The sequence below is a fragment of the Prionailurus bengalensis genome, chromosome B4 (genome assembly GCF_016509475.1).
Source record: "Prionailurus bengalensis isolate Pbe53 chromosome B4, Fcat_Pben_1.1_paternal_pri, whole genome shotgun sequence".
NCBI classification, from domain to species: Eukaryota; Metazoa; Chordata; class Mammalia; order Carnivora; family Felidae; genus Prionailurus; species Prionailurus bengalensis.
The window spans coordinates 139,174,168-139,191,335 of record NC_057358.1 but is presented as its reverse complement, the minus strand read 5'-3'; the positions used below and the strand labels follow the sequence as shown (position 1 = coordinate 139,191,335).

Genomic DNA, 17,168 nt, shown 5'->3' with positions numbered 1-17,168 from the left:
CCACCCCACGTCCTGCAGCAGCCCCACACCACCAGATGGGTGCAGGGACTTGCCCTGTGTCCCAGGGTACCAGCACCGGGGGCACAGCCACTGCTCTCTACAGAGCACGACCGGCCCATCTGGGAAAGCACGGGCCACGGGAACAGCCAGAAACCTGCTGCCACCTGGCTAACCCCACAAAGATGCAAAGTCCTTTCCAGAACAAAAGCTCCTCTGGGGCGCCCAGGTGGCGCAGTCGGTTAAGCGTCCGACTTCAGCCAGGTCACGATCTCGTGGTCCGTGAGTTCGAGCCCCGCGTCAGGCTCTGGGCTGATGGCTCGGAGCCTGGAGCCTGTTTCCGACTCTGTGTCTCCCTCTCTCTCTGCCCCTCCCCCGTTCATGCTCTGTCTCTCTCTGTCCCAAAAATAAATAAACGTTAAAAAAAAAAAAGTTAAAAAAATTTAAAAAAAAGAACAAAAGCTCCTCATCCATCAGCTCTTTCAGGGAAAATGTACCGAGGATCCCCCCCGCCCCGCCCACATACCCAGGCTGTGTGGAAGAGGAAGCAGGGCAGACGAGACCTGCGTCCTCACCTCTGAGAGCTCAGCAGCTTGGAGGAGAGACACAAAATAAATTCAACCTTGAATCTGACAGTTGTCTGTTGCAGTTGTCAGAATACCCAACCCCGCATGCCCAGGAGTGCCCGGCCTCCTCTCTGCCGGGTGGAGGCCTCGGCGCTCCCAACAGGACCTGGAAAGGCAAAGCCCCTGGAGCTCTGGGGGGTCGTGACCCCCAGGCATGGCCTACGTGAGGCCCCACAGCAGGAGCACCCGGCCCGCCGACAAGACGCAGGGGTGGTTCTCGGGAAGCGCGTCACGGAGGGTGACAAAGTGGGCCCACCACGGTCCCCCAAACCCGCTCGCACGTGTGGGACTCCTGGCGGGGGCCGCCTCCTGGCCGGATGGTGCTAAAAAATGGACAACTAAACTCTCCGCGTTGCTTTCAATTTATATACGTCGGGGCTGCAAATGCATATGCTGAAAAGCTTCATTTTTCCTATTTTATAAGTAATTGTGAGCAGATGCTCTGTCACTGATAAAGGTAATTTGGTTAGCAATAATTCTGAATTTGAAATTTTCCATTTCACTGGAAATAAGAGTGTACATGTAATGAATGAGCAGGCAGATGTAATTATTGTCATCTTTCAGGTTGAAAACGTTTTCTTCATAAAACCCTCCATGGCAGGCCAGGGCACTGCGATTGTTGTAAAGTCACCAGGAAGGTACCTGTCATAGCGACATGCAGGGAGGCCACCACGGTGTTTGCGGGACACTTTCCTCAGTACTTGAAACAGCAGATCTACAGACTGGAAATTCTACTGAAACATCTTGCCTTCTTGATTAAAAATAAAAATAAGTTATGCAAACGCATTGTGTTCCAGGATTTATGCTAAAGAGGAAAAAAAAAACACGTATCCCATTGACTTGGCATAAAAAACACATACTGTTTATGCAGGGCAGACACTACTTAGATTTATTTGCCCAAAGAGTGAGCATAATTGCTCACACTTAGATACCTGACAAAGAAAACCGTTCAAAACCCCTCCGCAAAGCTGAGAACAGACATGAATACATCACGCTTCTGCCGGGCAAGGCATGAATAGGCTTTGATCTGGGGGGAAGATTTCAATTCTCCATCAGTTAAACAGATAAAAAAAAAAAAGAGAGAGAGAGAACAAAACGAGAGCCACCTGGCAGTGAACATGGGCCTCTTTGCAGCCAAGAAGCCCCTTGGCTCACCACCCTCCCCGTTTGCAGGACTGGTCTGTGCTAATGCTACGGAGGCAGGGCCCGGCCACATCCACGGGCCACAGGACCCAGGCCTTGCTGTGCAGGGGTCCGGGGGCTCGGCCAAGAGGAAGGGGCTGAGGCAGAGGGCAGCAGGGGCGGGCCTGGACGGGCCACGTCCATGAAGGAGAGGCCCAGGGCTCCCCGCTACAGACACCCACAGAGGCGCCCCGAAGAGGGTATGAGCTGGAAGGGGGTGGGGTGGGCCGACAGGGGAAGTGAGGGAACAGAGTGTGCCCCGGGACCCACAATCCTCCCTGCACAGGACACTCCCTAGCAAGTCCCTGCAGCCAGACAGTCCTGCAGCCCCACAGCAGGGGCAGGGAGGAGGCTGTGGCCGGAGCCTGGGCTGCTGGCCTGTTCTCTCCCTTGGGCGGCAGGTGAGCCTCGGCCAGACACTAAGGAAGAGTGCTAAGATCTCAGGCTTACAGTCAGGAGAGGCTGGGTTCAAATCCCAGGTCAGCTTCTGGAAAGTTCTCGAAGGCTCTCTCTCAGCGCCCCGAGGTTCTCCTCCAGACGGCCCGCTCCCTCACGACACTCTCTCAGGGAAGGTCCCAGCACAGCGGCTGCCGTCGCCCCGTGTGTGGCCAGAGGCGGGGGATGGGATGCCAGGAAGGGCACACCCGAGCCAGCCCTGCGGCACAGGTGCACAAGGGGGACGTGGTGAGGGCACCTGACCCCAATGGCAGCCGACCAGTATTACCGCACACGGCGTGCTCTGTCGGGCAACCATCCTCCTTCTGAGCGCACGCTGCCGCACTCCGATAAGGGCCACTTTTTGCCTCAGAAACTGGAATGGAAGTTGACGGGAATTGAGATTTATTTAGACCATTTAACACCATCTTAGGCACGTGCTGATGGGGTAAAGAGAGAAAACGCAACCCCGGCCCATCCGGTGCCAAGAACCCGGGATCCCAGCGGGTCCCACCCCACGGGGTGACCATTCTACACCTTCTTCATCCTCCACGAGCAACGGGGAGCACGCGGAAGGCCAACGAGAACCAACGAAGCTGGGCTCCCAAGGGCGCCTCTGTAACGTCACACACTACAGGCGCGCCGCGTCTCACAGACTGGACCACGCGCCTGGTCAGGGAAGCCTCCGTGTTCCGTAATGAGAAGGGGCGGGACTGGCCTCCGCCCCCTTCCTGGGAGGGAGGCTCTAAGTCCTCGGACTCCCCCCAGGGCCGGGTGTCCCTGTTATGCTAACGAGAGGGGTTCTGGTGAGGGCACCCCTCGGCAGCGTCGGGATGGGGACTGAGTGGGACCCTCAGCAGCCAGACGATGGGGAGAAGACGGGAGCTGGGGACTGCGTCTACACGGGGCCCATGATCCGGTGGGTAGCACTATGGGGAGACCCAATACGCTCTGGACGCCCCGCCCCAGCCGAGCTTCCGTGACTCCACGGGGACCTTCCCCAAGCTCATTCCGTGGTTCTTGACCTTACCCTCCACAATAAAACCGCCGCTGCAAGTATAGTGCTCTCCTGAGCTCTGTGAGTCATCCTAGTGGACCGTCGGAGCCACGGGAGCCACGGGAACCACTGAAGCGAAGGCCACTCGCTCAGACGTGCAGGCGGCCTAGGGACCATGGAAGTGCAGCTGGTGTCTGAAGCAGAGCCTCTGGGGCAGCACTGAGCCAGCCCTTAACCTGTGGGGTCTGCTAATGACAGAAGCTCACTTGCGCTTGGGGTACAAAATACTCCTGCCAGCATCAAATGCCCAGAGGCCGCAATCCAGAAAGACCTCCAGAAAGAGGCCAAACACATTTTCCCAAAATAACTTCTCCAAGGCTGGCTTTGACATCAAGGTCATGCCACGCGATTACTATCTTCTCACGCGCTCCACGCGAGGGCAGGGGTGAAGGCGGGTCAGACCCACACGGCCGCTGACCATGCCGGAGCGGGAGAGACTAACACGGTCACCACGTGAGCACGAGGACAGGCTAGAGTGTAGACGCTCCCAGGCCCCGGCCACAGACGCCACCAGCCACCCTGGGGACCCAGTGTGCACACAGCAGGGAGTGAAATTACGCCTCCTGGCAGGATGTAGAAACCAGTGTTTATGTGACACCACGACATGCTATCTTTCCATCTTTAGAGAGGTATTAAGGCATATTTTGTTGACAGTAACATTATCTAAAATACAAGTGCTTCCAGAGCTACTCAGAATCGAAGTGGCGAGGCATTAAATCATTCTCACCTCACAGATGTGCTCACAGGCTTCTCCACGAAGGCCTGTTTTCCTATCAGAAAGCAACAACAAACCTGATTTATTGGGAAAGGACACAGATGCCAGAGCGGCGTCCCCGGGGCACCCAGAGCACGGAGGGCCTGATAACCCCCCGCAAGGCCACCCCTGTCGTGCATGTGTGCACATCGGTGGTGGCCCAGGCACACAGGAGGCGAGTGGACAGCAGACCAGACGGACGGGAGCTGGAGGGGCCTGGCCGCGTCCCACCCAACACGCGTACGGGGCTCTAGATGGGGACACGGTGAGGACACTGAGGAAGAGCACCCGCCCCGGGTTCCATCCGAGATGTGATGGGCCAACAGGGGGTGCCGGGCCTGGCCCCCGCAGTCGAGGCAGCACAAAGCCTCCGGGAGGGTCTCTGGGCTCCCAGGCCCACGACAGAGGGGAAGTGGGGCACAGAGCCAGCCAGAAGTGAGGGAGACGGGCCCTCAATCCCAGCGCTGCAGGGAAGGTGGGGGAAGGGAGCCCACGGGACTGCTTCTTTGCTCACTGCGTTAGTTTCCTGATTCCGTAACAAACCCCCACACGCTCACCCGTTGGAAACAGCGCACATCTGTCATCTCACGGCCCCTGTGGCTCTGGAGTCCAGAGAGGACCTGGCAGGCTCCGCCACTCGGGGCTTTCCAAAGCTACACAAGGCCACGCTCTCGTCCGGAGTCCCAACCAAAGCAGCACCCACCTCCAAGTTATTTCAGGGTGCTGGCAGAATCCATTCCCTTGCAGGGCTATGACTCAGGACCCGGCTCTTTGCTGGCCGTCAGCCAGAGGCCACCCACACGGCCCTGCCACGTGAGCTTCTCCGACTGGCCGCGGGCTTCAAGAGCAAAAGCAAAGTCTCTAGTGAGTCTGCTCAAATGGAGTCTTACGTGATGTCACGTAACCACAGGCTGATAGCCCACCACCCCATACTCTGTCGAGACACATGATTCGCCCAAACCCAGGAGCAGGGATCACACAGAGGTGTGGATACAAGCAGGCAGGCTCCCCGGGAGTCACCGTAGGACCCGTCCACCACGCGCACTCACCGCACTTGCCTTGGCCAGGAGCAAACCCGTCGGAGCCTACGGCACACCAGCCCCCACATCCCCTTCCCAGCAGGGCAGCGAGGAGGAGGGCCAGGGCTGCCCTCCACTGCAGTTCGGTAACCTAGCCGTGGCAGTGAGTCAGGAAAGAAGGGAAGGTTCTCCTCGCCCTCCCCCTCCAAGCCAAGGGGCAAGGCCCTGTCTCAAAGGGGGCAGAGAGCAGAGAAGAAATAAACTCTGAGCTGAATGAGCACTCAGCTCATAAACAGTTTGCAAACCGTCTCGTCAGCAATATGTAAGGAAAGCCTGACGAGACCCAAGGAAGCTGAAGACGAGGAGCTTCAGTACTCGGTCCACCACGGTGCATTTTAAGACCGAGAACCTGCCACGAAAGCACCGGAGTTCTGACCACGATCCGCGAGCCCCCGCGCCCAGGCTGGTGAGCGGTCCGTGCCTGCCCACGTTTGAGACGCAGCTCAAGCACCACGGCCCTCCCAAAGCCTCTTCTGACCTCCCCCACCTCAGCACCCCGCCGGGTCGCCCACAGACCTCGCGAGGAGACAGACGGCACTCTAGTGGCCGTCGTGGCTGTCATGGCCATCTCACCTGTTCGACTGGGGAGCTCATCGAACTCCCAGTTCATGGATGAGCTCGTCGAACTCCCGTGGACGGATGGCTGGATGGATGGTTACATGCCGGGTGAGTGGACGGAACAGGGAGAGAGGACAAAATGCAGGAGGCTAATCAGCAGGCGAAGGGAACGATGGATAGAATGGATGATCCTAGCATACCTCTGGGAAAAGCCCTTTCCAAGGCAAGCTCTAGGGCCCAGATACTTGCCCTGTCATAAGCCAGCACTGAGGACCAGAATCTAGTGGAGGAAACTGACTTGTTCTGAGGAAAAGAAGGCATTTCCTTCTACGCCTTTGGATAGAGACACGAATACATAAGAAAATACAAGCAAAAGACATATATAAGCACAACATATTTATTCTGGCTCATACTCTTACCAAGAAAAAAAAAACAGCAGAGCACAGGTAGTCTCACTCAAACACTTTAAAAATTAATAGCTCATGGGGTGCCTGGCGGGCTCAGTAGGTTAAGCATCTGGCTCTTGGTTTCGGCTCAGGTCACGATCTCACGGTTCATGAGTTCGAGCCCCATGTGGGGCTTCACGCTCACAGTGCGGAGCCTGCTTGGGATCCTCCCCCTCTCTCCCTCTCTCTCTCTCTCTCTCTCTCTGCCCCTCCCCACTCACTCTCTGTCTCTCAGAATAAATGAAAGACAATCAACGGTCCGTAATCTAACGTGTACGTTTAAAGGTAGCGGGATGCAACCCACAGCATACGTGCGGGAACCGCAGTCCAGTTAGCCACAGGGAAGACGGCCAACTGGTCATCCCCAACTCCATCAACCCCCACATTCCTGGCACGATCCTAATGACATTCCTCCACTCCGTGAAACCTTTCAACAGCTCCCCGTGGAGCGAAAACATCTTCTGAAGGGGCCAAGGTCCTGAGCTGGCTCCCTTTCTTCGCCCACATTGGGGGTGTATCACGCGGTAAAGGACAGGCTCTCGGGGTAAGAGGCCCCGATCTGTAGGCTCTCTGCCATGGCCGCGTGGTGACGTAGCGCCTCCAAGCCCAGAGCCGGGAGGGAACGCACACTGGCTCTCCGGGCCGGCACAGGCCCGCTGCCACGCGCCCTGCCTGCGCCGTCTTCGCCATGGCCCCCGCGCCATCCCCTCTGCCCACGCGACCGCCTACAGGTCCCCACGCGCCTCTGTGGCCGCTCACCGCCCTCCCCTCGCTCACTACAGCAGACACCCCTGCAGGCCTGGGCCGGCGTCCGCCTCCCGCAAGGCCCCCCGACGCCCCTCCGACCGCTCGCGAGAACCAGGAAGCTGGCTGTGCGAGGTTGTTCTCTCAGTCCGCCGTCTAACCGGGTCAAGTTCCCCAACAAAGGACGCTAACCCACCCGCCTACACCCGAACGCGGCACACAGAGGACATTTCACAGACACCTGCCGAGTGTGTGAAGTCAGCTGTGTCCCCATTCAGAGGAACAGCCGGTCCCCTGGAGCCCTGGGGAGAGAAGGGAGCCGGGCTGAGGTGCTCAGCTCGCTGGGCGGCCACTCGTTGGGCTCAGTGACGCGGCCTCGGCGCTGCCTCCCCACGTTAGAACGTGCGCACCAGGCGGGGAGGGGCGCTGACCGGGACCGTGAGGGCAGTTAGTGTCTGAGGAGCACACGGGCTGCCGATGTCCACGGGAAGTGGTGCAGAGCCAGGAGGAGGGAGGGGGGAGGACAGACAGCCAAGCATGTCGCGTGCTCGCGCCCTCCACGTACACACAGGTGAGGGACCGGGGCCTCGGGGCCCAGTGTCCACGCTCGTGCACACACGATTCCGGCTCCCTGTCCCAGCCCACCGCCAAGGCCACCGCTCATGCCGACAACCCGTGGGCGGGAGACACCGAGGCAACGTCGCCAGGCTGCACCCGTGTCCCGGTTCAAGCGCATCTAGAACCGAAGCCTGATATCCAGCGTGCCTCCTCCGCGCCTCCTGAGGCGGACACCCACCAAGTGTCACCAGACTCCATTGAAACGGCAGCCCACAGTGTTCATGCAGGGTCGTGGACGTCCCCAGATGACGGTCAGAACCGCACCTGAGGCGATGCCTGGGTGGCTCAGTCAGTGACGCGTCTGACTTCAGTTTGGGCCATGATCTCACAGGTCACAAGTTCAAGCTCCACATCGGGCTCTCTATGTCAGCACAGAGCCCACTTCAGGTCCTCTGTGTCCCTTCCTCCTCTCTGCTCTCTCTTTCTCAAAATTAAAATAAACACTTTTTAAAAATACTTAAAATAAAATAAATAAAATAAAATAAAGTAAGATAAAATAAAATAAAATAAAATAAAATAAAATAAAATAAACCACACCTGAGGCATGACAGCTGCCGGGAGGCGAGCAGCCTTGGCCGAGCCCAGGGCGCTGGCGCAGACGGAATACGGGAGGAGGCCACCTCCCCAAACCACCCCCAGGGCTGAGGGTCTGTGACTGCAGCCACGTTACTAAGCTGGAACCACACGGCCCAGATCAGCAAGAAGACCAGCCACGGCGTCACCATGCCTGGCCCTCGTCGCCGTGCCCAGGAGCCCACGACGGCCCTGGGGGGCGGCCCTGCTCTGGCCTGCCCGGCCCCTGAGCCTCCCAGGAATGGCGCTGGACACAGCTTGGTGCCCAGGCCAGGAGCCCGCGGTCGCCGGGAAGCAGGGGCGTGCGGAGAACAGTCTGATTTTGGCGTCAGGGGCTGATTTTCTGCCCTGACACGGCGCTGGCTCGAGGGCTGCGTCTGCTCTGTTCTGTTTCAGTATTCGTGAACAACCCCAAAGCTGCCGAGGTACTAAGCAGTGAACTTGGTAAAAGAACACTAGCAGATATACAACAAGCAGGCCAAATTTACCTAAGCACTTAACTTCCATACCCTTTCTTTTTTTTTTTAATTTTTTTTTTTACGTTTATTTATTTCTGAGACAGAGAGAGACAGAGCATGAACGGGGGAGGGGCAGAGAGAGAGGGAGACACAGAATCGGAAGCAGGCTCCAGGCTCCGAGCCGTCAGCCCAGAGCCCGATGTGGGGCTCGAACTCATGGACCGCGAGATCGTGACCTGAGCCGAAGACGGACGCTTAACCGACTGAGCCACCCAGGCGCCCCCATACCCTTTCTTAAAAAATAGCCAGAATGTGTCTAAAATGACTTTGTCAAAGAAGATACGTTCCAGGGAGGGTTTTATCCATCATCGTAGTGAAAGCCCTAAGAGGCCCTTCATCCCCTCCACAGAAGGAGTCTGCCCCTGTTCCTAGCACCGGAAACCTACCCCAGATAACCGAAAAATGCTAGCTTCCTGCCACTGCCTCGAGGAGGAGCTAGCTGCAGTTTACTCTCTGCTCTCTTACCAGTGACACAGAAACGTGAATGGTCCCTTGTGTCACTCCCTGTGCCCTGACACCCACTGCCTCCGGGACACCAGCCGCGGGCAGAGGGGGTGCCCACAGCCGCCCCCACCCTTCCTCTCAGAAGACACCCGCGGACCCCGTCCCCCAGGCTCTCGGGGAGCACCTTTCGTGCCTGCCGCCAGCCGCTGGAGACATGGCCACAGCACCAACCCCCCCACCAACGCCGGCGCAGAGACGACCCTCCCTCACCAGCCACAGCACCCCAGGTCCCCCCCCCCAACGGCCAGCGGACACGCTCACGGGGTGCTCACATAAAACATGGTTTCCCACGCTGGAGCTCCTCTGTGGTCCCCTCCTATTCAGGGGGATGTTTCCCAAAGGACCTCCTACAACAAGCTGGGAAATTCTGAGCATCAAAATCATTTATTATGGGACACACCTGCAAGCTGGCGGAACACAGGATCCCCGAGCTCAAACACACACACACGGGAGAAAGAGGACAGCTTCTCCTTACGGCAAGAGGGCAACCAGCGAATGCAGGAAAGCGGACGAGCCAGCAGCCCCGGTGGTGACCGGCCCAAACGAATCCTCACCTACAGGCACCCAAAGCACCGCGGAAAGGTCCGGGGCCGGAGGGAGAGCCGCGCTGTCCGGGTCTCCTCGCCGGTCACTTCTCACCACAAACAGAAGTGTGAGCTCATGGCACCCTGGCAGACACCCGTTCAGCCCGCGACCAAAGTGAAGGTCGCTGGACACGGGACGGCCTGCCCCGCGTGTCCCCAGAAGCTCCCTCCGACACGTCTACGGATTCCTGCCAAAATCTGAGTGTCGGCACCAGGAAGCAACAGAATAGCTCAGAACAACAGACACCCTGGAAAGAAAACAAACAAGCAACAAACCCGAACGTGCCCGTTTCAGAAACGGCAAAGTCCTGGAACGCCCAGAAAGGCCGCGTCTCCCCTCCGCCGTGCAACGACCTGCCGCACCTCCAACGTCCCTGGCACGATCGCGTTACGGGGGGAACCGTTGGTCCACACCTTCCTGCCCTGTGCCAGCATGTGCCCACGGGGCAGGGGCTGCAGCGCCCCAGGATCCCAGTTATACACACCCACGGCACACGGCTCACCCTTGTTGGCGGGGGGGGGGGGGGGGGGGGGCGCCTCTCCCGGCAGAACCCAGAGACTGGAGCCGTCACACGCACACCCATGGCGCCTCACCGGCCACAGGGCAACACCTGAGGGGTCCAAACTCAACAGGCCCCACCCTTCATCTGCGTGGCCCAGACTCGACGCTCCTCCCTGTTTCCCCAACGGTCACGTGGAGACACTGTCAGTTCCCACCTCACCGGCCGCCAGGAACGAACGGGATACGGAGCGTGCACTGCTCAGCAGCGCGCTGGGGACCCAGGCAGAGCTGAGTGAGCGGTGAGCCCTCTGAGGGCACACCTGGCCAGATGCGGGGGGCAGCCGAGCGAGGGCACTCCGTCCGGGACCAGGACGACAGTAGCACCTGCATCCACCCCTCCTCCTGCCAGGACCTCACGGTGACAGAAGGTGGCCAATACGCAAGTACAAGAGAAGGGACAGAAAGAAATATCTGAGGAAGGAGACGGAAACACACAAGCGGCGTCTCCCCAGGGGACCTGAGAAGCTCAAGCCCACGCCAGCGCTGCAGAAAGCAGGAAGCGGTTTGCTCGGCACGGATCACCCGGCAGCCCGGGAGCGGTGGCCTTCAACACAGGGTGTGCGTCCGTAAGAAGCTGCTGGATGGCCCCAGGCCTGCACGCCCCCTGCCTGGCAGCAGCCCCCGCCCCTCCCCATCCTGCCCTGCAGTCCAGAACGCAGAAGGACCTCCTCCACAGAGGTGAAGCCAGGGTTCGGACGGGGGGGACCCGGCAGAGCGGGGGGGGGAGGTCTGAGCTGTGAGCTGCAGGCACATACTCACCTGCACCGTCCCGTGCGGTAACAGGGGCGCGTGGCCGAGAGGGGGCACAGGGCACACGGGGAAGCACCCGGCCCTGAAGGCTGGGCCCACCAGGGACCCACGGCCGAGCGTGGAGGCCCCGGGGGGGTTGGGCGGGGGACACGGAGAGTAAAGACAGGAAGTGCTCCACTGCCGTTTATGGAAGAGCTGGTGGCGAAGGTGGCCTCCACCGTGGTCCTCGTCCAGCCTGCGGGGAAATGCCCCGCCACAGGGCTGCCTCCGGTCCCGGTTTTGAGAGGGATGCTGGTCCGTTACAGTAAGGGACATAAAACCACTCCCGTTCCCCAGCAACCCGTAACCACGAACAAAAATGACTTTGGGGAATCATTTCAAAACCAGATTTGATGGCCTACATTCAAAACAAGACAACTTTTTCTTCTTAAGGTCAAGGAGAATCGCTGTATTTGGAAGTCTCTACTTACAATTTAATTAACTAGTCTCAGTTTGGCAATAAACCCGGAACATCAATCTCAGGATGCGGGGTCACAAAGATATCATCATTAAGGAGAAAAGCATCTAAATCATGAGCTCAGAAGGCCTCACGTGCCTGCATCTCATTACACACTGGCTGGCCATCACCGCCTCCCGGTGTAAACACGCTCCCCGCTCGAGCGGCTGAGAGTATGACGCTGATGGCGATGCTGGTGATCCAGTGACAGCACCTCCGAGGGGTTCCGGGAAGGAAAGGCCTGGGAAAGCCACAGAGACAGCACAAAACAGACAGAGACGGCGTCTCTCAGGCCGCCACGTCGGCTCGGCCTCCACTGTCCCCTGAAAGGGAGGCTGAAAACACAGCTGTAGACCCCTCCCTGGCCCAACCTCACTTAGCCTGGCCAACATCGGGGTGGCGATGGCTTCCAGGGGCCATAAGGCGGGCTGGGTGGTGTGGCCACATGATCTCGGGCCCCCCCCCCCCCCGCCCCGCACAGGAAGGGCCTTGTGACTCCGTGCTGAGGGCAGGCCTGGAAGAAAGAACTCCCAGAGCAACTTCTAACACAGGACAGAATGCCCTCGTGCCCTCGGCTGTCAAAACCTACCCACACATTGAGGAGGATCTTTAAAAATAAGCTAACTCCTCTGTTCTCAGGTCACTGGTTCCAAGACCCTCTTGGGCCGCTGCAGTCCAAACGTGGGAGGAGAGGTGTCCCTTAGTTCTAAGAAAGTAAATCCCTCTCTACCTATTCAGGGGGAGCACCTGAAAACAAACTTAAATGGGAAGGAAAACACACAGGGCCGGAGGCAGCAAGGTTTTGGGACAGAGAGCAGGAAGCCAGAAGGGGTCACAGAGGGTCCCCAAGTGACAAGTCTGCAGCCCCATTCTCCCGACACATCACTGCAGCCCAGGAGATGGCAGGGGGGGCTACAGGCCCAAATCCAAGGTCCAGAGACAACAGCGGTGGGACGGGGGGGGGGGGGGGGGTGGGGGGGGGGGGGGGGGGGGGGGGGGGGGGGGGGGGGGGGGGGGGGGGGCTGGGACCTACAGCTGGCAGGTGCAGGTGAGGGCAGAGCAGAGGAGGTCCAGCACCTGCCTGGTCTCCAGCTGTGACAGCTGTGGGGCTGGGAGCTCAGGGACCCTCTGAGTCCCTGGGCCACTTGGCTCCCGTGTCTCACGGTGGTGCTCAGTATTTCAAAGTTCTGGCAGGTGCCCCTCCCCTGATGAAACTGACAACCTCTGGGGGTGGTGGGAAATCTATCACATCAAGGGTCCTCCAAAGAGAAAGCACCGTCCCTGCAGCCAGCATGATGGTCAATTAGCGGGAGAAGCCAATAAATCCAAGGGGCCAGCAGGTCACAGGAAAGCAAGGGCCTGGCTCCGTCCACTGGGGGGACGTTTACATCGAGCGACACAAACCTCAATGATCACGAGACAGTCAGCTCTTACCCAGTCACTTGTGCCACACACCCAGTATTTTCCTGTCACATCAGCAGCAGTCAATTACACTGCGGTCGTGCGGCACAAATTACGGAGCCTGTCCACACCCCAGATCCCCCTTCCGTGAGTTAAAGGGAAGGACAGGGACTGGAGAGTCTCAGGCAGAACGAGAGCCACAGGGAAGACCCGTGAGTACATAAGCACCCAGAGACCGCTCTCACCCACCGCCCCACAAACATCCACTCTGCAAACCAAGAGTTCGACCCTAAGACCACATGGAAGCAATTCAAAGCCTCCAACACCACGGGAGCCCTCATGTTCAAGATGCTACAGGAAACACTTTATCCGTCAATACACCACCATGAGGTGGGCACGGTCTGCACCCGGGCATCGTGCTGCCTGCTGGGATCTCTGGGTAAGAACTCCGGCACAGGCTCAAACCCAGGAGAAGGGACCCACTTTTTATTTAGAGACAGCACAGCAGACTTTCCGACCTCCTCCATGGGATGGCGTGACAGGTGGGGCACCGATGGCACCAGATGGCTGGCCAGGAGTCCTAAGAGGAGCCGCGTGCGAGTTGGGGGGGGGGGGGGTCTGGTGGCAGGCATCACCATGGCACGGCTGCAGGCTACTGCTCCCGAGGAAATCCTGGGGCTCAGGCAGGGACAGGCAGGACTCTGGGCCCACAGGACACTGCTGGCCCGACATGGGAGAGCTGGGACGGCTCTCTGTGTTGAGTGCCAACCGAGGACAGGAAGCGCTGGAGGGGACACGGAGCTGGGCGGAGCTCACCCAGCCTGTGGGGCGGGTGCGGCCGAGAGGGCCCCGGCTCTCACAGCGGGGACAGTACCCCACTGCTTTGGAGGATACTGTGAGGAGTCAATACGGTAACACAGGTAAAAACCCGAGGATGTAGCCTGGTCCACGGCAGCCACCGAACAGACGCCAGCCACCAAACAGACACCAGCCACCATTAGCAACCGCGGAGGCCCCGCTCAGGTGTGTGACAGAGGCTGAAGCAGAGCCCGGGCATATACTCCAGTTAGACAGCAGGTGCGGGGACAGAGTCCTGGCCCGAGCCAGGGAGACGGGCACAGGGACGCGGCCCCACGCGGCACACTCGGCCTCGCTGGGAGAACACACGGCCCCCGTATCCGATGTCACTGCCGCCACACGTGTGCTTTGCCGGTCGCCAGGCTCCCTTGTCTCCGGTGAAATATCGCTATCATTGCGAATGTTCACACCAGCCATCCCGGGGCCTAATGAGGACGCGAGCGGGGGAGAGGAAGTTTGTTATTTTTCACTGTCGCACGCCGAAGGTTCCACGGCCGGGGCCGCGCTGTTGATTTATTCTCTGCTCTCCGACTGCTTACCTTGTAGCAGTAATAAAAATATTTTCACTTGGATGGTAATAAAGCCGAATCTAGTTTACTAGATGTAACTGAATTCTATCTTGAAAGAATAAGTCAATTTTAACCTTACAATGTAGTCAAGACAGCTTTCAGAGAAATTTCATTAAAATCACATTTACCCTAAATTAAAACACAGAGGACAGGGGAAATGTACAAGCAGATGAAGCCATGCCCACGTTCTCTGAGGACGCATTCTGGCATCTTCTTCCCTCGGGACGGAAGTGTACAATTTAAAAAACACTGATGGCCACAGCCACCCTCGGTCTCCTGGGTTCAGCCTGTGTCGTCTCGCTAACGGGCTTCCCAGGGACCAGACGCGGGGGCCCGCGCAGGGACCCAGTGCACACGGGGCCCTTGGCCGCCCCACAAGGTGAATGGGGCCAAGCGGAGCCCCCACATCACACTTGCCAGCACTCGAAGAAGCGTCAGCCCATCCGCTCCTAACCACAGCGAGGCAGTGAATACAGATGGCAGTGGGGATGGTGGCCACCGACGCCCAACGCGGCTTCCAGCACACGGGCCTCCACGTCCGGGCGCACTGCGGGCTCGTGGGGGACGAGCCGGAGCCAGGGCCCGAGACGGTCAGCCGCCAAGGGCACACACTTGCTAACCAGCGGTCAGGAGGACCCGGGGTGGTCAAGCATTCTTTCCCAGAAGCCCCAACGGGGCTCTCCCATCTTCCTGTTCTAACCCGCAGGCCTCTACCGGCCTCCCACGCTGCTCGGGACCAGCATTTGCCCCTTGCCAGGGGACCAAAACTTTGGGACCTGATTTCCGTCCAACCCTGCAGTCGGAGGTCAGCCTGCTCCCCCAGGGCTGTGCCCACCTGCCCACTCGGTGTGTGCCCGCATGCCACCCCCCCAAGACGTGTGTGCCTGCTCACCCCCGGGGATGCGCCCACTCACGTGCCCCAGCTTGCCTGCTCCTCTCCAAACACCGAAAACCACGCCCCGAACAAAGGGCTTCCGTGTGCCCACGGCAGGGACGGGCCACTCAGAGCGCCAGGGCTCGCCCTGCTCCCGCTCTCATGCAGGAAGCCCCCGGCAGGAGGACAGGCTGCCTTCTGGGCTCAGGCCTGCAGACTCGCGCCCCACCCCGGCCCATCCGGGCCCCCTCCTTGCTGCAGCTTCCGACCAGGTGAGGTGCCGAGACCGTCTGTGGGAGCGGACCGGTCAACTGGGCACGGGGTCTGCTTTACAGACCAGCCCCCACGCCAACCGGCCACAGGAGATCCAAGGAAAGGGTGAGAAGACCCATCCCGGCTCAGGCCCCAGGCAGAGGCCCCAGGCGGGGTCCCCAGGCCAACACTGTGGGGGAGCCACTGCGGGAGTGACCAAGACCCCTTTCACAAAGCCACACCCCGCTGGCCATCGGCCTCCGGTCCCTCTGGCTGGAATCTGAAGAGGAAGGGGCAGGGACCCTCTGCCTCTCCCTCATGCTCACACAACATGCCTGTCCTGTGACACTTGGCCACTGCCACCAGGAGCAATCAACCCCCATGCCACAGCACGAACACCTTGCAGAGAACTCTGGACACACGGTCCACACCCCCAGGAGTGCCCTGTGCACAGCAGGCTGGTGGTGGCACGGTGCTGGCACACTTCAGAATACTCAGTGACAGATCAAAACCTGAAGGCGCTCACAGGAGAAAGTTCTGTAGGACCCAGGAGCTCAGGCCTGCCCTGGGCCTGGGCTGGTATGGCCTCTTCCCGGGACCGTCAGCAACACTTTCCAGGCTCCGGCCCAAGGGGGGCGCCTCCTGCAGACTCCGCTCCATGACGGGCACGTGGGGTCACCGAGCACACGATTCACAAAGCGCTTCCCAGGCTGCGCCCCACGATCTCCGGCTCCGGGCACTGGTCACCTGCCCCCCTCTCGGCTCCCTGACTCACTCCACACCGGCTGCCCCCCTCCACGCAGCAAACTCCTTCCGTCTCCTGTGGCCGCTTTCGGTGTGCGTGGTGCTCAGAGGGAGCGCTAGGACCCTGGCTGCGGGGGACAGAAGCCGCAGGGGGAGAAGAGGGTTTCAGGCAACGGCCACGACGAGAACCAGGAGCGGAGCGGAAGCCGGGACCACGTGCACTGACTGGCGGAAAGCAAAGGGTCCGCCCGGGCCGGCCTGGAGCTGCTCGAGGAGGGGGGCTGGTTCCACCTGTGAAGGGTCTGGAAGCCGCACCTGGACGTCCGGTTGCTGTTCCCGGCAGAACATCGCAGCAGCGGGGACGAGGGGCAAATCCCGTTGAGCGACCCAAGGCGGAGAGGCCGGGCCTTCCCCGAGATCACCTGTACTCGACTGACACGGGTCAACACGGCACGCGTCCTGCACAGCCCTGGGCCAGCGGATCTCGAAAGGTCACGTCCACGGTGACCGCACAGGAAAACCCCGGCACCCCCAGGGCAGTGAGCCCTTGCGCGACGGTGGGCTCACTCACGGGGCGGTCCAGGGCTCCTAGATCGGCCTGTCAGAGAATCCCAATTCGGGGGTCAGAAACCGACCGAACCTAACGAAGGAGAAAAACCGCGTGTGGAAACGGCCCAGCGACCGGCGGCATCAGCACACCTGCAGCGTCAAGTCCAGCGAGCGCGGCGGCTCACGGCTCAGGGGACGATTCCTGGCGGAGGACAAAGCGGCCCCTCCTCTGACACGGCGGGCAACGGGGACGTGTGCTGAGCATCAGCGGGGCTCCAGAGAAAACCGGAAAGTACTGGCTTCAGACACAGTAACCATGCCAGGAAGGAGCCACACCTGGGGGAGACGTAGGTGTGTACGTGTGAGGGCGTGTGTGTGCGAGAGCACACGCATGTATCTTTAATTTCAGAGAGCCCAGATATCCTGTGTGAGGCAGGA

The 17,168-nt window shown here is 59.7% G+C and overlaps 1 protein-coding gene across 2 annotated transcripts in view; it reads right to left on the bottom strand.

The window, feature by feature from the left end:
- The window catches only part of TBC1D22A (TBC1 domain family member 22A), a 326,492-nt gene that overhangs the window by 95,599 nt on the left and 213,725 nt on the right, over positions 1 to 17,168 (bottom strand). Inside the window, exon 11 of one of the 2 annotated variants that reach the window (XM_043562938.1) lies at positions 13,773 to 14,167. The exons of the other annotated variant lie outside the window; for it this stretch is intronic. Coding sequence (XP_043418873.1) covers positions 13,788 to 14,167 — 380 coding nt within the window. The 3' untranslated portion in view covers positions 13,773 to 13,787. Of the gene's footprint in view, positions 1 to 13,772; positions 14,168 to 17,168 lie in introns of those variants that run through there. 2 annotated transcript variants of the gene reach the window in all.